General features: G+C 31.0%; 1 protein-coding gene across 1 annotated transcript in view; it reads left to right on the plus strand.

Moving 5' to 3' along the window:
• LOC139495619 (protocadherin Fat 4-like) overlaps nucleotides 1-25287 on the plus strand; it is a 44772-nt gene that overhangs the window by 17093 nt on the left and 2392 nt on the right. Inside the window, exons 6-20 of the mRNA XM_071283909.1 lie at nucleotides 285-455; nucleotides 1840-1955; nucleotides 2851-3016; nucleotides 4254-4387; nucleotides 5507-5678; nucleotides 6267-6400; nucleotides 11197-11347; nucleotides 13339-13475; nucleotides 14079-14247; nucleotides 15688-15846; nucleotides 16616-16756; nucleotides 18505-18627; nucleotides 20961-21143; nucleotides 22027-22214; nucleotides 22621-22987. Of these exons, the coding sequence (XP_071140010.1) occupies nucleotides 285-455; nucleotides 1840-1955; nucleotides 2851-3016; nucleotides 4254-4387; nucleotides 5507-5678; nucleotides 6267-6400; nucleotides 11197-11347; nucleotides 13339-13475; nucleotides 14079-14247; nucleotides 15688-15846; nucleotides 16616-16756; nucleotides 18505-18627; nucleotides 20961-21143; nucleotides 22027-22214; nucleotides 22621-22987 (2511 nt within the window). The remainder of the gene's footprint in view (nucleotides 1-284; nucleotides 456-1839; nucleotides 1956-2850; nucleotides 3017-4253; nucleotides 4388-5506; nucleotides 5679-6266; nucleotides 6401-11196; nucleotides 11348-13338; nucleotides 13476-14078; nucleotides 14248-15687; nucleotides 15847-16615; nucleotides 16757-18504; nucleotides 18628-20960; nucleotides 21144-22026; nucleotides 22215-22620; nucleotides 22988-25287) is intronic.

Consider the following 25287-nt stretch of genomic DNA (forward strand, 5'->3'; position numbering starts at 1 on the left):
AGAAATATATACAATACTTTTAATAGAACTTTCAGACTTTAAAAACTTTTAAAACTTTGTTACTACTTGACCTCGAATAATTTTAATCATTATATATTGCACATAAATTCTAAATGACTTTTCACAAAAATCAGAATCATTTTTTTGTAAAAAGAGTCTTTGTTTATCGACTCTTTAACAAGTTTCATATCATATAGTTGTTATGTTTGTCAGCTTTTCATTATTTAAATAATTATTCTGACTTAAAATGTTGAAATCTTGATATTGTACACATTATACTGCAGGTGAAGTTCCATCATTGACAGGGTTAACCGACGTAATAAAGTATAATGACGAATTGTTTGCAGGCGATCTATTATTCACATTTACAGCTACTGATAGCGACTTGGAAGACGCAAATAGCTTGGTGATAACATTTAACAGTGCTGCAATTTATTTCGGACTCCAAAATACCAGTAAGACTTGCTTGATATATTTATCTATACATAGAGACGTTTTGTTTTTACCCACTTGAAATGAATATTTGGAAAAAATATCTTTAAAAGAGGAAATGAATCATATTCACCTACGGAAAGATCATTTCAAAGTTAAGAATAGAAAAAATTGATTATTACAGACTTAGATTTTTCTTAACATTCAAAAATGTCAATGTCTTAATGATCTTATTTTATTTTCAAATTGAAATAAATCACTAATATTCTTATTTAACTGAGAACTAGGTATCAAAAGAGATCATTCGTTCACATTTTTTGTTTGTAATTTCTTTTTTAATTTCTTTTTGGTACTTCTTTGCATTGAAGACATTTTGAAAGACCATGATTCTGCAATTTCACATAGCACTTTCAAAGTATACACTTGCATGGCTCTTATAAATAACTGCTGTACATGAGATATGCGACGTGTATGTTTGTGTCTCATCTCACTTTAGACGTGCTTTCGCGGTCTTAGATTATATAGGTAACAGAATAATTGTCTGTAGCTCTTTTCGCAAAAATTCTTAGGTGTAAAATTAATTTTACGATAAAAATATTTAGTTGAATTGTTAAGAACATTTTAGACTTACGATAAATTATACACTTAAGATTTTTTGTAATTTGTCTTATTCCTGTGGATAGGACATTTTCACTGACTTTTTTTGGCATGAGGATGAATCACGTATATCAGGAGACGCTTATCCCTTGATAATCCGGCCTGGCTCTTTTTGTTATTTTAAAGTTCACGCAATTCCTCCATATTTATTTATTTTTACATTGATTTCTATTTATTGAATGTATTTTTGAGATTAGAAAAATGGGTAAACTACCTTTGCCTTTAATTTAAAATCGTTTGATAGGTAATTCACATATTTATTTATATGTTATGTAGTTTACTGATGTTCTAACCTCATAAACAAGTTAAAAAGATACATGATCAAATTTCATTTATCCGTTATGAAAATATAAATCAGGGATAAAAACTGAGAGAATCGCATACCCTTGGGAACTGTTGCATCGACAAATCACATACCCTTGGTGACATGTTGCATCGACAGAGTGCATAATTTATTTAACTATTTTAGCATTTCGAAAAATTTGCTAAATTCATAATTGTTAATTTCTAAATAAAAAATCTCCACGTTTTTGTCTATTTTTCGAAATCTACATTCAGTTCACAGTTGGAAAGTTTAAACCATCTCTTTGTTGTGTAAGGATTTTGATTCCTTGTGAATATCTTTTTCTTTTTCAATTTTTCTTGGGAAATAGAATTATGCACTTCATATAATGTGCTGAAGTCAACACATTCTTATTGAAATGCTTGACATGTGCATATTATTTTCTATTTTCCATAATGTATTAATAGATGAAATAAGATTAACAACTGTACCACCTATTGGAAGTTATAGTCTAACCGTTACAGTAACAGATCCGTGTGGCAACCTTAACACTAGTACACCAACAATAACAGTTATTAATAGAGTAAGATATATCATCACTATATATATATATGTCTCACATATAACCACATATATGCTTTGATTGACGTAGTCACAGTCCCTTCCATATTGTGACATTATGCAGTCGAATTTATCACTGACTTTGTATATATGTCAGTGTTTTTGTCGGAAGCTCTTCAACTATTGACTTTTGATTGTCCCTATTGTGTCTTAATCCTCTTTTTTCAATCTATTTCAATACTAGCATAAATCCACTTAGCATATTTTAATTGCATCCGAAAAACTGTCAATGTACGTCTTTATCTTTATCACTTCGTATCATTGGTTCAACAGCTTTCTTGTTAGCATCTATCTTCTATCAAGGAAATCATGAATAGAAACGCAATGTCTGGAATATCGTTTTATGTTGGAGATATATAATCCATGGGCAGAAACGACTGAAATGTTGCTAAATACAAAAGGAATATTACCATTGGACAATTTTGTCGTAAAGTTTTGTTCTCAACCGAACCTTATTGTCATGTTCTAGGTACATTGTTACATAGTCACTAAATTTTACTTATATATTGAGCTGACATCATCTTTATATCGATATGTATAAATAATAGAATAATGCTAGATTTTTCGAGAAGCTGCTTTATGAGGTCTGTCTCGTATAGAAGAGGAACACAGTTTGCTTCCAAAGGAATGGTGGTTGTGTGATGACAATCACGAGTCCTCAAAACTTGAGAAATATGATATCATTCAAACAATAAGCATTTTAACTATGTATTAAGAAGACTTTTTGTACGTATAAATACATTTTTAAACCATCTTATTCTTGGCATTAAAAAAAAAACATTTTATCATAAGTTGCAATCAATTAAAACTGTTATCATAATGCACTTTGCTTTATTTGATTGGACATTATATTTCAGCTTCCTGTAATTAACAACCTGCCAAATAGTGTATCAATAATAGAGGATACAACAGATAATACTCTTATATTTACCATTAATGCAACAGACACCGTTACTGACCCAGTAACATGCTTGACAAATGGAGGAGTTGGTATTCCATTTTCTATACCATCACCTTCAACAGGTAAAACAAAAATTACATATTTTTCTTTAAATATAGCATCTTAAATTTGAACTGAAGGACAAATATTTAAAATATGACTACGTTCGAATATTGATATTAATCCGTCTCTATATATTATCACTTTTTACCACATGTATTTGAGACGACCTGGAGACAACATATTTCTTTATATTTGAATTTAGTGTGATCTTGTGTTTTAAAGGCATGTTCAACCGAATTGTAACACTAAAACTGTTTATGATATTTGCTGTCTCAAATTCAGCTATGTGTTACCTTGATGTGAATTATCATTCCACTAGAAATCAAAAGACAATTTTTTTTTCTATGGAATGAAGTTATATTCGCATGGCTCAACATTTATTAGATTCAGATGTTTTACGGAAGATGTAGATGTATAACAGCTACAGGTCCTATAAACGCTCGTAGTATTTATATACGAACATTAAACAATACCCTTAAAAAATGTTCATGCTATTATCAAAAATGTATTATTTATAAACAAACTAGATTTTCTCAAGCTTTAGATTGGGAAAAGCAGTTTCGGTGAGTAGAATGAAAAGTTACAGATATATTAAAAATATATTTAAGAAAATAGCTCTTTCAATGTGCATTCGGAAAACAAAGTAAAAATTTGAGTCACTACACTCGTTTGTCTGGCTACACAACAAAATCAGTAAATTCACCGTAATTCCTTATAAAAAGAGTTATGTACCCTGATAAAACAAATACTGATGATCGATAAAAATAAACGCATCACATAAATCAGGAATAGAATTGCCACTTTTTTCATTTTAAATTCTTAAAAATTATTTTCTTTTTAATATCAAAGTTTAAAAGTTTTATTAAAAAATAGATCAACATTTGGTGCTATTTACAATCAAACAAAAATGATTTATTTTTCCCCACTTTCTGTTCCCCACACAAAAAATCCAACACTCACGTTCGGTGCTACAAATGTGTCATAAATATTCAAGATAAAACAGTTTTACAATTTAATTACCTGAGAAGGTGAAGCAAGGTTAATTAATTGCATAAAGGAACCGGAACATAGACATTAATAATATGGTCTTTTCGTAATTTGCGGTTGTAATGCTCTTTAATTTCGTAACTTATTTGGCTTTTTCTCATCGTTCTGATTCAAACGCCAAGACTGAGTTTTACGCATTTGAACCGGGTGTCTCTTGTACAAAATAATGTGTCTGGTACCTTTCTTTGATTAATTTAATATCATTTTCAGATTATGGCGTATACTTGGACACCGGAACTATTTTAAGTTATGATTCTAATCCTTCATATACTGTAACTGTAAGATGTAACGATGGGAGTGATGATGTTGATGGCGTACTAACTATCATTATCATCCCAAATCAGGTATGTGTGGTCTAAATGATTTCCATTAGTCCTTGTACACATCAGATATGAAATTAAGAAGATGTGGTACGATTGCAAATGAGACAAATTACTACAAGAGATCCAATGACACAGATTATAACAACTATACCGGGTGGCCTTTAATGAGGAAAATCCATACCGCATAGTTAGCTGTAAAAAGCTCCGATATTTCAACCAGACTCAAGCTAGTGAACAAAAAGCCAGCGAACAATAAGATGCATCAAGCTAGCGAACAATAAGGTAACCTGATCATGCCTAAAAACTGAAGACTTGCAAAACACCAAACGAATTTATTAATATGAAGACAAATAAATAAATATGATGACAAATAAATAAATATGATGACAAATACTTTCCAGTAGGAAGATGAAATGTAATACCATTTTAACACAGACAAAATTTAATTATCTATTCGTGTATTAAATACAACTTTTTTTAAAGCCGGGTATCTAAAAAACTTTTTAGCTAAGTAACCCTTTCTCCTTTCTCTCTGATAAGGGATGGGTTATTGTCTGTATAATAATAATTACAATTGATAACAACAGGTTACACTAAACTAGTGTAGCGATACAATTAGATCTTCAAGCTTATAGAAATTAAACAATTGAAAAGTAAAGCTGATAACCATTATATTCACTTTCCGCCTGAGAACTAGCTAGTTCACGTAATTATTCAAAAGTAAATAGTCACTTTAGTAATTTGTTTATTACATTTCGATAAGAAAAGTAGTAAGTGTAAGAATTACACACGTCAAATAGAACGAAGACGATTTGACATAAATATTTTGGTTAATCTAAACAAAAATTTATTTAGATTCAAGCCTATGTAATATAACTGTTTATTACATTTTATATTGAAAGACCGATGACTTATCTTTAAATGAACATTTTTCAAATTTATGGGGTCAAAGTTCTATTTCCATTGTTTCAAGAATTGTGACAGTATATAATACATGTACGAAGTCGAACATCATGATAATAAACATATTATTTTTTTTACAACATGTATATTCATCGTATATAAATATAAGAAAATATGGTATGATGACAATAATATTCATCGTATGTTAAGTTATAATCATGAATTAAAATATTTAAGGCGCCTGTCATCAATAGTTTGCCGGATACTGTTAGTTTCCTGGAAGACGACAACACCAACACTTTGCTGCATAGACTTAATGTCACTGATTTTGAAGGAGATGTTATATCATGTTCTCTAATTCCAACCAGTACTTTATTTGATATTTCATTGGTACAACCCCCAAACAATGGTTTGTATGCGATATTTTATATTGAAAAATAATTGTAACAATTCTAATTAATTTCCTTAATCGTTAGTGAAGCAAATACTTAAAAGATATTATTCGATTTGTATAATTCAAGGATGTAATTCAGTATAAATGTTCATTCCTTATCAAATTATGGCTTCCAAATTGTTTGGTCAAGTTCCTTTTCGCTTTTGTCACTACCGTCAAAGACGATCGACAGAGAAGAATTATACTGGCCAATCATAACGCATGTCTATTGTTGATCTTCCTTAATATCAGAGGCCGGCTTCAGCTGGCCCTTAAACAAAATGTGTACTAGTTGAATGTAAATAATCGTCACAACAAACTCTAAAACATATAATGGACTTTAAAAAAAAACATGCAAATTTAACAAAGACCAGATGCCACTGACTTGAAAAAGACGCAAATATACCGCAGGGTTCCAGAATGATAATTTAATTATGCTTTAACTAAGTTTTAGTAATATTATAGATGTTCGAAAGCGTACAAAAAATAACCCATGATGTTTTAATAATAAATACGAGTAAAATGTTTTTAAAAGAAACATATTACAATTTTAATTTGATATAGAATATGGAATCTACCTGACAGGAGGGACAACTCTAGATTACGATACGACATCCTCTTACTCATTCATTGTCAAATGTGAAGACCAAAGACGAGATGATACAGGCAGTTTTACCATTAATCTAATACGGAATACAGTAAATATTATTCTACATTAAATGCTTGCAAATGATTTCATCTTATATTGTTGTTAATGGTAGTCTTATGAAAAACTGTTTATCTTGTTACTTTAGACTATATGTTTAAAAAATGTTGCAGACTTATATTCGGTCAAAAACAAAAAGATGCACTTTTATGTGCGTCAAACGGGTAAACGTCAACTGATGTACATGCATCACCCGCTATGAAAAACCAAACTGAGTCAAAATGTCAAAATTTGGAAGAAAAGGATGAATTTCAAAAACAAGATATCTAAAATCTGAAATAAAGAAAGGGATATTTTCAACGACAAATTTGATGAAATCCAACAGACTTGTAAAAATATAACTGCACGAGTTCGCTATCATCTATATCTATATTTGTGTTTACTTCGGGCTATGTGAGCGTCGACAGTCTTCGAAGGTCTCATCAATATTTAATTAGATGGCATCTAATCTAAAATACACAAGAAATGCTAATACATAGTATCGATCCCATACATCGTAAAATGTATATTTTATACTTTTTATAATTTAAATATACGTATTGATATGTTAAAAGTCAAATATGAGAATTTGCGACAAATTGCTGAACATAAATTGGACAGCTAAAGCCAATTTAACTTGCTTACGATTTATCACAATAGATACTTTCAATTAAGACGACAGTAGTTTCGCGATGTTTAAACCTCGTAGATCGATTAAGTAGACACAAATCTGGGTACTAAACAAGAATCTGAAGGAATCACAGGAACGAAAGGAGGGATATTTTGTGCTTCAAAGGAGAATGCGCAAACTGATATGCATGCATCACCAGCCACGCCAATCCAGACTTAGTCAAAATGTCACAATCGTGAATAGGATGAAATTTCAAACCAGCATATTTCAAAGCTAAAAAAAAGTCAGAGAAATGTCTATATTCAACGCCGAATGGCGCGTCTAGCGTAAATATAAAATTTTAATCCTGGTATCTATGATGAGTTTATTTACAACCACTGGGTCGATGCCACTGCTGGTGGACATTTATTTCTCCGAGGGTATCACAAGCCCAGTAGTCAGCACTTCTGTGTTGACTAGAGATACCATTTATATGTAAATAAATATGAATTAAATGTTATCAAAACTTTGGATTTTTGAAATACTAATTCTTTTCTACCTCAGGAATAGATTATCTTAGCTGTATTTGGCAAAACTATTAGGAATTTTTGGTCCTCAATGCTCTTTAACTTCATACTTTATTTGGCTTTTCAAAGATTTTTTGATTCATGCGTCATTGATAAGTCTTTAGTAGACAAAACGCGCGTCTGGCGTAAATATAAAATTTTAATCCTGGTACCTATGATGAGTTTATTTTCTACTTAATTTTTGATGATTTTTACATTATAAACAGACAAACGTTTTTCAATATTCTAATGCTTTGTATTTCTTTCTTTTTTTCCTTTTTTTTTTTTTAAACAAGTATGTCTTCGGGCCAGGTGAGCTTTTCCCATCACTTTGCGTCCGTCGTCCGTCGTCGTTACCTTTTACAAAAATCTTCTCCTCTATCTGGCCAAATTAAACCAAACTTGGCCACAATCGTCATTGGGGTATCTAGTTTTAAAAATGTGTCCGGTGACCCGGCCAACTAACCAAGATGGCCTCCATGGCTAAAAATAGAACATAGAGGTAAAATGCAATTTTTGGCTTATAACTCAAAAACCAAAGCATTTATAACAAATCTGACATGGGATAAAACTGTTTATTAGGTCAAGATCTATCTGTCCTGATATTTTCAGATGAATCGGACAACCCGTTGTTGGGTTGCTGCCCCTGAATTGGTAATTTTAAGAAAATTTTGCTGTTTTTTGGTTATTATCTTGAATATTATTATAGATAGAGATAAACTGTACACAGCAATAATGTTCAGCAAAGTAAAAATCTACAAATAAGTCAACATGACCGAAATGGTCAGTTGACCCCTTTAGGCGTTAACGTTATTGCCCTTTATAGTAAATTTTTAACCATTTTTCGTAAATCTTAGTAATCTTTTACAAAAATCTTCTCTGAAACTACTGGGCCAAATTAATCCAAACTTGGCCACAATCATCTTTGGGGTATCTAGTTTAAAAAAAAATGTGTCCAGTGACCCAGCCATCGAATCAAGATGGCCGCCACATCTAAAAATAGAACATAAGGGTAAAATGCAGTTTTTGGCTTATAACTCAAAAACCAAAGCATTTAGAGCAAATCTGAGAGGGGTAAAATTGTTCATCAGGTCAAGATATATCTGCACTGAAATTTTCAGATGAATCGGACAACCCGTTGTTGGGTTGCTGCCCCTGAATTGGTAATTTTAAGGAAAATTTGCTGTTTTTGGTTATTATCTTGAATATTATTATAGATAGAGATAAACTGTAAACAGCAATAATGTTCAGCAAAGTAAGATTTATATGGAACGCCATAGCTGCCTTATGATTACAATAACCATCTCATTAAGGGTAGAGATATATCATGAAGAAAATGTTGTATACTATAACGGCATTTGACTATAATACTCTGTCAATTTGCTATATCACTAAGGTAAATTTATATACTATAACGGCATTTGACTATAATACGCTGTCAATTTGCTATATCACTAAGATAAACTTATATACTATAACGGCTTTTGACTATATTACCCTGTCAATTTGCTATATCACTAAGATAAATTTATATACTATAACGGCATTTGACTATCATACTCTTTCAATTTGTTACATCACTAAGATACATTTATATACTTTAACGGCATTTGACTATAATACTCTGTCAATTTGCTATATCACTAAGATAAACTTATATACTATAACGGCTTTTGACTATAATACTTTGTCAATTTGCTATATCGCTTAGGTAAATTTATATACTATAACGGCATTTGACTATAATACTCTTTCAATATGCTATATCACTAAGATACATTTATATACTATAACGGCATTTGACTGTAATACTCTTTCAATTTGCTATATCACTAAGATAAACTTATATACTATAACGGCATTTGACAATAATACTCTTTCAATTTGCTATATCACCAAGATACATTTATATACTATAACGGCATTTGACTATAATACTCTTTCAATTTGCTATATCACTTAGGTAAACTTATATACTATAACGGCTTATGTATAGAGTATATATTATAGGCATTTAACTATAATACTCTGTCAATTTACTATATCACTAAGATACATTTATATACTTTAACGGCATTTGACTATCATACTATTTCAATTTGCTATATCATTAAGATAAATTTATATACTATAACGGCATTTGACTATAATACTCTTTCAATTTGCTATATCTGTGACAATATGATGGGCTTAAAATTTATATATAAATATATATTATATATATTTATATTTATATTTATGATTATATATTCTCAAAAATGTTTATAAAATTGAATAAATAAAAATACAGGGGAATATCTAGTAAGAAAAACATGACCTTGTAAAAGGTTGTTCAATTGACCTCTAGGTTACATATAACATGTTTACATGCAGACCAGGTGGTGATATATAGCCATTACAATTAGTTAGTGACAATGGACATACGTGCATTCTTTGACCATCAATCTCCTGGTTGGTCAAAACATGTAAAAACATATCAATTAGAGACAACTTAATAGATATTCATCCCTGTATCTTTTGATTTAAGACTATAATGGTCAAATTAATAGAAACCTTGACACCGTTATATTCTGTATATATACTTGTGCATTTTATTGTATGGGACACATCGGCATATGCAGGTTAATAAAATAATAGTAAATTCCATCTTGTTATATATCATTAAGATAAATTTATATACTATAACGGCTTTTGACTATAATACTCTTTCAACTTGCTATATCGCTTACTAGGTAAATTTATATACTTTAACGGCATTTGACTATAATACTCTTTCAATTTGCTATATCATTAAGATAAATTTATATACTATAACGGCATTTGACTATAATACTCTTTCAATTTGCTATATCACTAAGATAAACTTATATACTATAACGGCATTTGACTATCATACTCTGTCAATTTTCTATATCACTAAAATACATTTATATACTTTAACAGCATTTGACTATAATACTCTTTCAATTTGCTATATCATTAAGATAAATTTATATACTATAACGGCATTTGACTATAATACTCTTTCAATTTGCTATATTATTAAGATAAATTTATATACTATAACGGCTTTTGACTATAATACTCTGTCAATTTGTTATATCACTAAGATAAACTTATATATATAGTGATATAGCAAATTGACAGAGTATTATAGTCAATGCCGTTATAGTATAGAACATTTTCTTCGTGATATATCTCTACCCTCAATAATATGGTTATTGTTATTATAAGGCAGCTGAGGCGTTCCATAGATTTACAAATAAGTCGACATGACGGAAACGGTCAATTGACCCCCTAAGAAGTTATTGTCCTTTCTAGTAAATTTTTAACAATTTTCATAAAATTTGTAAATTTTAACTAACATTTTCCACTGAAACTACTGGGCCAAGTTCATTATAGATAGAGATAATTGTAAGCAGCAAGAATGTTCAGTAAAGTAAGATGTACAAACACATCACCATCAACAAAACACAATTTTGTCATGAATCCATCTGCTTCCTTTGTTTAATATTCACATAGACCAAGGTGAGCGACACAGGTTCTTTAGAGCCTCTATTTTATTTCTTTTACTGTCCAATTATGTCAATGATTTCAGATTTTACTTTTAAAGTCAAAATATTTTTATTGTAGCCACCAGTAATAAACAGCTTGCCATATACAGAAAGTATATCAGAAGACTTGATAACAAAGACATTGATACACACATTGAATGTGACGGATGTTAATGCAGCAGATATCATCACTTGTGCATTGAATTCCCATACAACTTTATTTGAAATAGGTAAAACATCTTCAGATTTTCCATTTATATAGTTTTATCCGCGACCTCTTTGAAAATTCAGAACAATTATCGCACACCATACATCGTAGTTATGATTTTGGTAAATATTCATCAAGATTTGTCGAGAACTTAGCCGACAAAAAGTGGCGAAGGAAATAAAGAAAAGTGCAGAATAACAATATAAATATAATTTGACATTCATTTTAGCTTGAAAAAAAGTCAAACTACACAACAAATCATAGTATTAAGACGCAAATACAAATGATCAGTAAACATTAAAAAGGAAACACTGAAGATCGGGGTAAATATCATTTTGAACTGTAAATACAAGAAAAATACAAGAAGTTGGAATTATATTTTCCAAATTTTATAAAAATTCCACAAATATAAGGTAAGTCTGGTTTATTCCTAACATGTATTCGTGGGTCTCGTACTGTTGTCGAAAATAAGTTGGTACACTTATACTATTGATTATTAAATAAATGTCATGTTAATTACTTAATCAAATATATGCGTTATTCTTACAACTCATTCATACATAAAAGAAGTGATTTTGAGTTTGTTGGGACAATATACTTGATAACTTAACTTCGACATAATACAAGTATACTTGATAACTTAACTTCGACATAATACAAGTATATTGATGATGTTTATGACCCCATTTTTCTTTGTTTTAGTTGTTATTCCGTAAACTATAACAAATATTTTGCTACATTTTTTGTTTTTTTGATTTTTTTTCATATATGCCAGTTCTGTTTCTAAACTGAAGGAATAATTTATATCTAAGTCTAATGTACGCGATTACAAACTCCGCTGTATTACAGTGGCAATCAGCAAGACAGACAACAACTTTCTGTACACGACAGCAAAATAAGTAGCATCGAATAGCTATTTCGAGCACACAAATTAAGTTAGTTGGGACAATAAATTCCATACTTGATAACTTAACTTCGACATAATACGAGTATATGGATGATGTTTATGACCCCATTTTTCATTGTTTTAGTTGTTATTCCGCAAACCTATAACAAATATTTTGCTACATTTTTTGTTTTTGGTTGGGTTTTTTTCATATATGCCAGTTCTGTTTCTAAACTGAAGGAATAGTTAAATTTATATATGTATTAAAAATAATTCACCCACAGTTATTTAAACCAAAAAAATCTCAGATTCCTGTTGGTTGATATTTTAAAAAATGCATCGTCAATGAAATAGGAAAGTCCTAGATTTTACATTCATGCTTTTGTCAGTGTTTTGTTGATTGTCCCAACCGTTCCCGGGCACTTAGTAACACACGTGATAGTTATTTACATAAAAGAAAAGAAACGATACTGATACATCCTTTTCAAATGTGTGTATTGCATAAATCGCTTGAAAGAATATTAATAACTTATTTGTGTTAAGGATGTTCGTTACTCTGTTTAAACATAACAAGCTTTTTAAAAGACTGTTATAAATTGAAAGTATATAAATAAATAAAATAAAAAAGCAGAAAAAAATGGAGGGTCCGTGTACTTGTTTTCGAGATATAAGCCGTTGAAAATTTGGCGGGAAATAATTCTCTCTAGATTTTTCTTTCACTTAACATTGGCACCTTTTTTGTGTTAAAAAAACTATGAAAAAATAACAAGGATTTCATAAGATTTTGAAATATAGCTTTTTAAATAATATGTAAAAAAATATGAAAAGAAAAGAAGGGGTTAGTGGGCAATTTTTTTTAATACTAAAACATGGATAAAACCAGAGGATTCCAAAAATCTGGCAAAAATTCAAAAAGTAGAGGAGCAAACATCCTTAATATAACAGTGTGTAGTTCGAAAAAGAAAGGTGCCAAATACTAACCCAGTTTAATGACAAAACTATTGACATCTGTAAGTTATTATCGCATATGACTTAGAGTGTCGTTTATTGCAATTTTATTAATTAATTGATTGGTAATAACAATTTGAAATGAACCATTATTTCTCATTACTTCTGTTTTTCCATAGCGGGTTTCGGAGTTTTCTTGACAGGAGGAACAGCTCTAAATTACGACGTTGCTCCGACTTATTTACTTGATATAGAATGTGGTGATCACAGAAGAAATGTATCTGATGTCCTCACAGTTGATCTCATTCGTAATGAGGTATGGTAAATGTCACGACACATTCCGTATAATCGGATACCGGTGTTGCAGTTGTCATGTAATGCATATCTAAGTATAATGTACGCGATTACAAACTCCGCTGTATTACAGTGGCAATCAGCATGACAGACAACAACTTGCTGTACACGACAGCAAAACAAGTCGTATCGAATAGCTATTTCGAGCCCAAATCATATGTTATCAGAAGTAGTGGTAGATGGTAATATGGTGTGTTGCTGTGTAACGAGTTCAATGAAATATCGTTCATAAAAATAAAAACACTTAAATATGTGACTATAACAAACAGAAATGTTTACCGAAAGACTCTTTATTGCCAAATACATCTCTTTATATGTATTATTCATGATCAATTGATTACTCACATATGTTCAATTACCAGTGTCTTAGAAGACAATTCTTTATGACATAAATAAAATGTTTCCAACATTTGAAAAGAGAACAATCATAATACTGTGTGCATCATTTGACATTTCCAACTCGGGAAAACAAAAACCTTATACTAATAATTATATTTCGCAAAAAAATTCATTAAACGAAAGTATCCGTCCGTTTTTTATTTAGTGCTACATTTATAAATTTTAGCCACCATCAATTGTAAACCTACCAATGAGCTGTGAGATACAAGAAAGCATCACTGCAGAAAGTCTATTGTATACCGTATCTGTTACAGACCCAACTAATGACACAGTAACATGCTCTTTAACAACAGCAACTACTACTTTCTTCCTCCAGTCTGGCTCAAGTCAGTTTGGTATGTAACATGAATGATATAATGTTATAGATGCTAATGTAGTTACATGGAACACACTTTCAGCGAAAGGGTTAAAGTAAAAACAAAATAAAAATGAGTTTATTTATTTTTTTTACATAAAAATCGTCAAATACGTTTCACAATTTTTACAATTTAAAAAAGAGCATCTCACATTTATTTTGTGTTAATTGGCTTTACAAGTATTAAATACATCAAGGATAACTTTGATTACGTACTTTGTATTCTCATAATGCATTTAAATTATTTCATATAAAAAATCCTCTACAATATTAATGTCAAAAAGAGGCATTTGATAACATAAAGATTTACTCATCCACATATAGCAAGGTTCGAATGTTACGCTAGCCAAAAATATAAAGAATACCGTACAATGTATTCTTACGTTAAAAATCTTGGCGTCGTGTAGAAAAAAAATATCTTGTTTGAAACAAAACCATTTATTATATGATTCATTTTTATAACGCGATATATACAAATAATTGTACGTGTAGGCTTTTAATATTTCTAAGAGTATAAGGCAGCTGTGGTGAAAAGTAAGGTGGCATATTTCCTTATATTTTATTCATTGTGGGGCGGTACCCGCTTTGTTTATAATAAAGTCAATGAACATCGATGGAAATCAATCTGCTCTCTGGTGTAGATCTTTGCAAGAGACTCCTGGTTTATATTTTTTGCTGCCTCGACTTTGTTGGTGTTATATGGAATAATTTTTCATAATATCAAAAGCAATATGCTGGAATGTTTGTTTAAAAGGTCAAAGTCGCAATCATATTTGAAAATTTTGAACAGTTATGTGCGGCTCAGACCTTAAGGGTATAATAATTTTGTTACCTCTCAAAACTAAATCTCGAAAATTTATCAAAAATTTTACTTACCCTACAACATATTTTCAATGGAATGAAATAACAAATGTTTAACTGTCCAACACAATCTAAAATACAGACAAAAGATGCCTAAAGCTATGTATAGATTCGCAAACCATTGCCAGTTATACGTATCCTTTCTGTTTTCTGTTTTCTGTATGTTGATATTTATCGAGTTGTATAACTTAGATACAAAGTTAGCTTAACAATGTTCAATTAATTAGTCACAGGTTCATGTAATACATGTAATACAGGTGATAAAAGGGTAAAAGATTCGAAAAAATCATTCACTACAAATGTAATGAGAGTGAGACTGAAAAGGCAGAGTATATCTTACACGAATCATCAGGTTTGAAAATCTTGCACAAAATGGATTTGTTTTACCAAGCAGTATACAATCTTATTTTTTTCTAATTAACACAATACATTCAGGAACTTTTCTAAAAAAAATTATAGTATATGAAAACCTTTATGCTTTTCTATTTTTTTCCTTTGCAGAAATTGTTCTTTACGAAACTAGTTTTATGTTTGATGAACAATAAATTATATTCAACAGAAACTGATATCTATGTTAGAGGGAACCAAGCTTTTGACTATGACGCTTTGAATCGATACACATTAGGCATAAAATGTGCTGACCAGCGAAGAGATGATACATCAGAATTTTATATATACCTGCTTCGTAATATGCCGCCATACTTTACAAATCTTCAAGGTACTTTTTGCTATCACTAAATGTAAAATGATATGTCTTTTATTCAAGGTAAAAAAAAACTTCACTACACAATAGTATTTACCCATTATTATATTTTGAACAGAACGTTATAAATTATGCTCTGTTGACAGGGGGATGATACCAAGGTTACAATCATGCAAAAATAATGTTATAAAAAAGGCAATATAATGACCCAAATTGAGTTCTCAATTAACTCTGATACCAGTAGCCGTGGATGGATCAACAGTTCTGTTGTAATATGAACACCTGCATTATTACTTCTATTTGAGACGGTTAATTTTGAATTTAAAAGGTGTGGAGTTAGACAGTAGTTTATTTTTTTTTAGCAATTACTACAGACATGTTGCATCAGCTTCATGATCTATCCACATACCGAGCAATTCCAAAATTATAACAATAACCTGTCAATTAATTTATACATTTATCAAGATTAACTAGTCGCTAGTTTGCTATACCCTAAACACTTTGACAAAACGAACGACCCAATATTGTATTATCGTTCGAAAGATTACCTTGGTGTCCATTTGCAAATTTCTATGCTCATGTCACCCTTCGGAACCCTATAATTAAGAAATTGGAAAATCAGAAATGAAAAACGAATTTGTAACCTTTGAATCTATAAATGTTTATAAGTTTATTTCAAATCTCAAACAATCAAACATTTGAAACAACACTCACATGTTGACTACTTACTTCAATAAAACATCAGCTGTGTATGTAAATCAGTTGCTTTCTTCTTTGTCTGCAGCTAAAACATCAGTATCGGCACAGACAGTAGTGACTGGTCAGGTTGTATACAGTGTTACAAGTGTAGATCCAGAGAGTGACAATGTACAGTACACAATGACATCCAGCAGTGCGTCGGCGCCATTTTCAATTAACCAGAACAGTAAGTTAAACGTTTATCATCAGTTATTTTTTAGATATCACATCATACTGATTTGCCATGATTTTTATAGCGTGTTCTTAAGATGCGACCTTACACCGCCGCTGTTAAGACAATAACAATAAAAACCAAGAAGTAAACAAAGACTCACAAAACCAAAGGACATTTACATCAACAGTTATGTTTCTTGCACAAATGTTGGAATGACAACGTATATTTTCGTTTCTTGTTTCACTTAATTTGTAGACTATAGACGCTACCGAGTTTTCACCTCCATAATGAAGAGAGTGCATGTGCTCCCATTGGTCAAGCATAATTTATTCGGAATAGACGTAACTTTAATCAACCGATAGATGGCGCAACATTGTTATCACAAATGCAGGCTTAATCTGCCAAGGGTGAAGAGGAGGAAAGGGGGTCGTAACTCTTACCTAGCGAAGGTGGACGACAGTATGAAATGCAACGCAGTTAACTGTGAATAAACATACCATAGTTCTAATCTAACATATGATACAGATCATGAAATTTTAAAGGGTCCTTGCTAAAATAAATTTTTCAATAATTTTCATACAGATGAAAATCACGCTAACAAGGTTTATTTTAATTCTGAATATATAGTTCTTAAAACCCTGGTGTAAATTATTACACCAGGGTTTTCGATATCACAAACTAGTCAAAACATTTACTAAATTTTATCATCGGTATAAAGACATCATTCGTAAATATAGCTCAACATGCAGACTTCTAATACGTTCAGGTATTTCACATCCAATTTTTTATGGTAATATTCTTTATAAAGCACAAAGGTGTCAGTATTCACCTCAGAAACTTACAAAACCTTTGAATAGACTTATTAAGAAGGGATATAATTACGATACTGTTGTCAAGTCATTAAAGATTGCATATTTTGGCGTTAATACTGAGTCACTGATAAGGTCTTTGCATCGGAACTAAACACATTTATTCTAAAATACTGTTGTTGGCATGACACGGGTTATGTTCTTCTCATATATGTTATGATGTTATGATACTAAACCCCTAACGGGAAGGATTGTGCCTGATGTTCATATGATGAAATCATAATCTTTCAGTCAGTTTAATTGAAGTCTGGAGCTGGCATGTCAGTTAACTGCTAGTAGTCTGTTGTTATTTGTGTATTATTGTCATTTTGTTTATTTTCTTTGGTTACATCTTCTGACATCAGACTCGGATTTCTCTTGAACTGGATTTTAATGTGCGTGTTGTTATGCGTTTACTTTACTACATTGGTTAGAGGTGTAGGGGGAGGGTTGAGATCTCACAAACATGTATAACCCCGCCGCATTTTTGCGCCTGCCCCAAGTCAGGAGCCTCTGGCCTTTGTTAGTCTTGTATTATTTTAATTTTAGTTTCTTGTGTACAATTTGGAAATTAGTATGGCGTTCATTATCACTGGACTAGTATATATTTGTTTAGGGGCCAGCTGAAGGACGCCTCCGGGTGCGGGAATTTCTCGCTACATTGAAGACCTGTTGGTGACCCTCTGTTGTTGTTGTTTTTTATTTAGTCGGGTTGTTGTCTCTTTGACACATTCCCCATTTCCATTCTCAATTTTATTCTTACCATAATCATGATATAACATAAAAAAAGAGAATATTGTTTTGTATCAATTAACAAAAATAAGAGGAGAGAACAAAAATAATGACGATTGTATACGACCATCTGTGAAAAAGGAATTCTATACTACAGATATTGTATTAATGTTTTTTCAGCTGGTGAAATATCCTTGAGTCGTTCAATAAACACTGAGTTGTCAGCTGGATATGAGTTATATATAACTGCATCAGATGGCAGAAACAATGCTGCATCTAGAACATTATCAGTAAGAATTACAGGTAACTGATGAAGAGTTTCATCTTTGGTTTTTTTTATCGATTTTTACGCATTAGGAAACAAAAATAAAGATAATTGGTAGGATTCTTAAAGATGGTTTTGAATCAAATAAACTACCATCATGAACCGCTCATCGTTTGCCGCCATTTTGTCAGTAATACGACAAACTGACTAAAACCACATTGAAGACTTTTTTTTAATTTTTGAAAATGTAGGTTTCTTCAAACCTTTTAGAAATTCAAAATGTAATCAGTTGAAATTTAGAACAAATCTTGAATTTAAAATTGATGCTACAATTCAGAAGAGCATTAGTTAAGCACAAAATAAGCTAAAATTGTTGATATATTATGAAACTCCTTTTCAAGGTATTTAATTTTTTTTAAAGGCGAGAAAAGGCTGATCATAACTTTTGCTTTATAGTTAGCATTGGTATTATTTGAGTCTCCAATGGTAAGAATGTTTGCAGATATGGCAATACATATCGTGGTGATTTAATTGAGGCGGAAGATATCAAAGACAAACTGACCACGCTATGGTAAATAAACGACGAACAGGCAAACAACTGTCAACAAAACACTGCCATAGATTACTAAAGACAAAGTAACCAAATATACGACATTTAGTAAACAGATTCCGGCAACATTCCCTTTTACTCTTACGATAAAAACGTTCGTTAGTTACCCGTGGTAAAAAAAAAATAATTTTGTAACCCAATGTCTTTCAATGACTTTTAAAATGTAAATATAATATTTCGAAACGGGCTTTGTGTTAATGAATATGGAAGAAAACTATATTTTTTGGACGATTTATGTGCATGATAAGTATACCTTGATATGCATAACTCCTTTCAAGTTTTATTGCAACTAATCAGTAATTCATTTTAACTAACGATTGGTCATTAATGATTTAATATCAAACCGTACTTCGTTATCGTTCAAATAGAAATAAAGGCAACAAAATTTCTCAGTAATGTTCTCAAAACCAAACCAAATCTGAATGAAATAGGTGAGTCTTTAAAAAAAATGTCTAAAAGATAATAACACAATGTTGACTGATGTACCCCTATTTTTGACATTTTTACCTATTATCGCTCTTTGTTTTGTTCAAACCTTTTTTTCAATAAAATGGAATATTATGCGACTGTCACATAAGTGAGAGGTTTACTTAATTAAGGAAAACCAAGTTTAAACCACACTTGTTTACCTGAGAAAATGTGTGCACAAAGTCAGGAATACGCTTTCCATTCGTTTTATGTGTTTTATATTTTGATTTTCCTATTTGATGAAGGACTTTCTGTTTTGAATTTTCCTTAGAGTTCGCTTTTTTTGTTATTTTACTTTTTGGATTCAAACTTAGTTGAGACTTCCGATTCTTTATTTAATTCCACATATATCCTTACATAATTTGTAGTAAATTACAAAATTCTTTCGCTTTACAACACCACGTTATAAACATCCAGTTTTAAACTAGATACATTAAATTCAAATCCTTATAAAGAACTACATACATCCTAGTTGTCAAAATGTTTGTCTAAAAATCTTTCTTAAGGTCTTAACCCATTCTTTATACAGTAATCGTGGTCGGTCTTTTAATACGTTGAATCACTGGTACAATCAGATTTTACAAATATTAAGATCTACTACCAAAATTCAAAATCCCTACAATATTGCGTTGATATCATAACTTTTCTACGCTTTACTTTTAGAATCTACATACTCAATTCAAGGTTCAAAAACATCAGTCTCACGAAACAGGACTTTCTAAATTTCATAATTAATGATCACTTTGTAAAAGAGGGGAGAAAGATACCAGAGGAACAGTCGAACTCATAAATCGAAAGAAACTGACAACGCCATGGCTAAAAAATAAAAAGTCAAACAGTCAAACTGATTTAAAAAAAAAAAAAAGTACACCGGGGATGATTTTAACAAAATGCTTGTGACTCAATTTACTCGGGACTTGTTTTCGCAGTATTAGATACAAATAAAGTAGCCGTTCTGGTTTGTAAAATTATTCATTTAGTGTGTCATATTCCTAATTTTGTGGATTTTGCATGCCTGTTGATTCATGCATAGCAAAAGATGATTACTCTATCGTTGCACACGGTCAAATTTCATATAGGAGCTCATTAAAATCCCTCAGTTTTATCTTGAATTGTATCTCTTTAAAGGGCGTCGACCGGTAAACTAATATATTGAAATGTTCCTGATGAAGATAAACCCAGTAAAGTGCTTTGAACGCAAGTTTACAAAGTGTTATTTCCACTAAGAATTGAATTCTGGAAAATTGAGGAGTAAACTATTATTCCACATACTTACATACTTGTATTTTTCAGATATCAACAAACCACCTGTATTCTTAAATCCGTCACAGACAGTTACTGTTTTAGAGGGCATCAGCATCGGATCATCTATTCTTCAACCAATATTAACAGACGATGATGTATCTGATACTCATACGTTTTATGCATCGTATTCGCCACCAGAGGGTGTAGTCTACTTTAGGGTGAACGCAACAAGTAAGATTATATATTCTTGTGCTAAGTAAAAAATTTAAGATGCTATTCATGCATACAGTTACTACCAACGATCTGCTCAAATCACGAATTTTAATCAAAACTAGTATTTCAGTTGATGCTTTGTGGACACCAGTACTTTAACAAATGAGATATTGGTATAAGTAGATCATAAATAGTTGTTCATACTTTGGTTTTTATTTCGAACAGTGCTCGTAGCAGGTGCGTTCGACGTCTAACTTAATGAACTAGGAGATTGCTATTTTACAGTCGAAGGTCGGTGGTTGTTCCTGTTACATTTTTTTACTCCATCTTCCTCGATCAATAAAAATCGGTCGACACAAATTATATAGCAAAGAGTGCTGAAAGTGATGCTTAATACTAACCATCTTAAATTATTGCATGATGATAGCTTTTGGAGACTGCACTCTCTCCCAAAGAAAATCATCTATTCTTACGAAATGTCTGACCAACTTTCTACCACTTTGATTTATCTGTGTTGTTACTAAATCATACTTGGATATTTGAGTTCATATTCATATCTGTATTGGTTATTCTTTAGTTTTCTATGTAGTGGTTTGCAGATTGTTGTTAATCTTTTCGCCGTTGGTTTTTTTCGTGTTTTTTTACTTTGACTCTACGACTTAATTGTATTGTCCATTTGTTATCTTCGACCTCGTGTTATATTCATTTTTGTTTTTGATGTGTTATCAAATAAAAATCATAGCTTTTCATGTTTAAATACACTCCAACAATGTTGAGAAATGTGAACTTAATCTACTTACATAATAATTTTGTTGCTAACGATAAAATGAATGGAATACAGGTATAGGTTGGCTATTCACTTGCAGACATTTTGCTTAAGTGCATTCTACTTTTATTTTAGCTGGATTGATAACATCGAAAGTTGCAATTGATTATGAGACTATTCCCTATAAAACCTTTCTGTTAACAAATACTGGGTCAGATTCTCTGATGGTGGACACCACTAATATAACTCTTAATATACAGAATACGAACGAACCTCCAAAGTTTACAAAAACAAAATATGAATTCACAGCTATAGAAAATAGTGTAAGTAAAAAGTATTCTCATTCATTAATTAATTAATTCAAAAATCAGAAGACCAACCAAAACCTAAAAAACAAACAACGATAAGTATGGCTCACACATGTTTTTATAAAAATGGCTATTTACAAAACGCCAATATTAAATTAAAAAAAAAAGAAGCATGACCTTAAAAGAATTTATTTATGTTTAGGTTCTTTTTGTTCATATAGGTCTTTGCGTGTTGATGTCTTTTATATCATTATATTTCAAATCTTTGGTTTTTGTCTTTCCAGTGACGGCAAATTTAGAATAGCTATTCAATAAAATCATCATAGATACCAGGATTAAACACACCAAAATAGTGTTATTTACATTGTTCTTGTAAGTTACAATTGTCTTTTTCTATTTGATATTTTATATTTACGTAAAGGCTGGGACTGTTCTACAAGATCCATACTACCAGTTTTCAGACGAAGATGGTGATACTGTTAAATTCTCCTTTAACTGCGGAACAGATACTGGATTACTAGACATAGATTCAAGTACTGGACTCCTGTCATATGCCATTGATTATGACTTAGATGTAGCTGGTACATCTTCTCTTATAATCTGCGAGATTTATATTACTGACAATGAGTACACCGATACTGCTTATCTCAACATAACGGTACTTGATGACAACGACAATTCTCCAACGTTTCGAAGTGATGAATACACCTTTGTTGTTGTAAATAGCCAGTCCATTGGATCCACGATAGGCAAAGTTGATGCAAATGATAATGATGTCGGAACTAACGGTAAGATAGTACACAATTGAACTTTTTTATTCTATCTTTATTTTTTTATTTTTTTTTTTCGGTGCGATTGTATTTAAGAATCGGTGTGGTTCTTCACAAAGTAAGATTTGTCAAGACCTACAGGAAGAAATAAGAAACCGTGATTCCCATGTTTGTCAAAAAAAAAAGCACTTTTAGATAAGTCAATGTTTTCGAGTTTTAATTATGGGGAAAAATAGATTTTTTAGATTTTATTGTGAATCTACTACTGAATGATATTGTTGGTTTAATTCAATTCAATTAATTTCTGAAAACCATTTAACTGTAGAAAGAATGCTGATAAAACTATATAGGGTGAAAAAATAGAACATACAGAATTTAACCAAAGGTGGTTTTTCTCACAGAATTAAATGAAATTAACTTAAATATGAAGTTTTATAAATATTTCATGAATATTGAGAAAATCCGGGGCCGTAACTAGGATGGCTCATCATAATTCACAGTTTACAGTAGAAATAGTTTACTTAAAGCCCGGAATGCTAAATAAATTCATAATATAAATATTTGTAATTTTAATTGTTTAGAAGAGCTTATATGTTCTCTTCGCAGTCATTGAAACTGATAGATCCTTCCTGAATATTATCAATTGGGTGTTTTGTCCTGTCGATAACACAGTAGTAAGCCGCGACACCAAAATGTGATACTTCGCACTGCGGCATAAAACATCACAAGCTAGAAATACAATAAATCTCAACAAAACTTACAATTGTGTGTTCTATCCTAAATATGTACTAAATATTCCATATTGCTAGAAAGCAGAATAATTTAGGAAATTTGAGGCCTATGAGGCACAAAACAGACAAAAATGCTTACACCCTGGGTCATAAAACATATAATTTAAATTGTAAATGCTATGATTATATTTTTTTAAAGGTTTTTTGTATAGAAAACAACAACTTTGCTTGGAAGTTATGCCAAAATCAGATGTTAGCAGACATTTCTATATCCTGGTACCTTTGAAAATTAGAATTCAAACATCGAACTGGTCTCTGCATACATACAACTATTGCAAATATTGCTTTGTTTTTTAACATTTCTAGTTCATATAGTAGCTAAATTATGTTAGATATATGGTTAGAGATACTACAACATTTCTAAACTGACCATTTGAGGCAAAAATTGTGAACTTTCATTGTGAAATAGGCATACAGTAAGATGGGGACTGGAGACAGAGGCAGGATTAAATACTTGATATAATCTTGAATGTTAGAATGATTGACTGCTAAACATTACATTTAAAGTATTCTGAAATGCTTTTAATTTGTTATCAGAATAGTTTCAAACAGGTTCTAGACATTTCATGTCAGAAAATATGCACATAGGGAAAGCTTAAAGTCTTGTTTTCAAATTCTTTAAAAAAAAAAACTGAAAAAGAGGTGGGGGTATTGTAAAAAAAGACTTAGAGTATATACATTGATGTCTTTAAGGCTATTATTCTGATAAATACGTATTAATGTGAGAAAAAGTGTTTTAGAGAGTTTTCTATTTAAATAAATGTTTGTATAGATTGCACTTTGTAAATACATGTACAACTGTTTCTCAAACCACGCCTCTTTGCGGAGATATATATAGGCTATTATTCTGATAAATACGTATTAATGTGAGAAAAAGTGTTTTAGAGAGTTTTCTATTTAAATAAATGTTTGTATAGATTGCACTTTGTAAATATAACTGTTTCTCAAACCACGCCTCTTTTGCGGAGATATATGATATCCATAGAAAATTAAGTTTGTTTACGTACTGGTTCCTCCCAGTTATGATCTCTATGTTTCATCTCATAGAAACATAACTTGGGAATGTTACTAGTAAATAAACATATGTATATTGTTAATATATAGGTCACCGTATAGCCTTCAAAAATGAATTAAGCCCATACCGCATAGTCAGCTATAAAAGACCCCGAACTGACAATTAAACAATTCAAGAAAACTAACGGCCTTATTCATGTAAATAAAATGAATGCAAAACAATTATATAACACATAAACAAACGACAACCACTGAATTACAGGCTCCTGACTTGGGACAGGCACATACATACAGAAAATTGCGGGGTTAAACATGTTAGCGGGTTTCCAACCTGGGACAGTGGTGTAACAGTACAACATAAGAGCGAACTATAAAAAACAGTTGAAAAAGGCTTAACTGATCAGATGGATAAAAATACAAATACCTGTGGACGTGTCCGGGTACTTGTACATTCCAACAACAAAAAGACACTAAGTACATACCTGAGAGTACTCTCAGTTACTGGCAGCTAGT

This window comes from Mytilus edulis, chromosome 1 (assembly GCF_963676685.1).
Source record: "Mytilus edulis chromosome 1, xbMytEdul2.2, whole genome shotgun sequence".
Taxonomy (NCBI): Eukaryota; Metazoa; Mollusca; class Bivalvia; order Mytilida; family Mytilidae; genus Mytilus; species Mytilus edulis.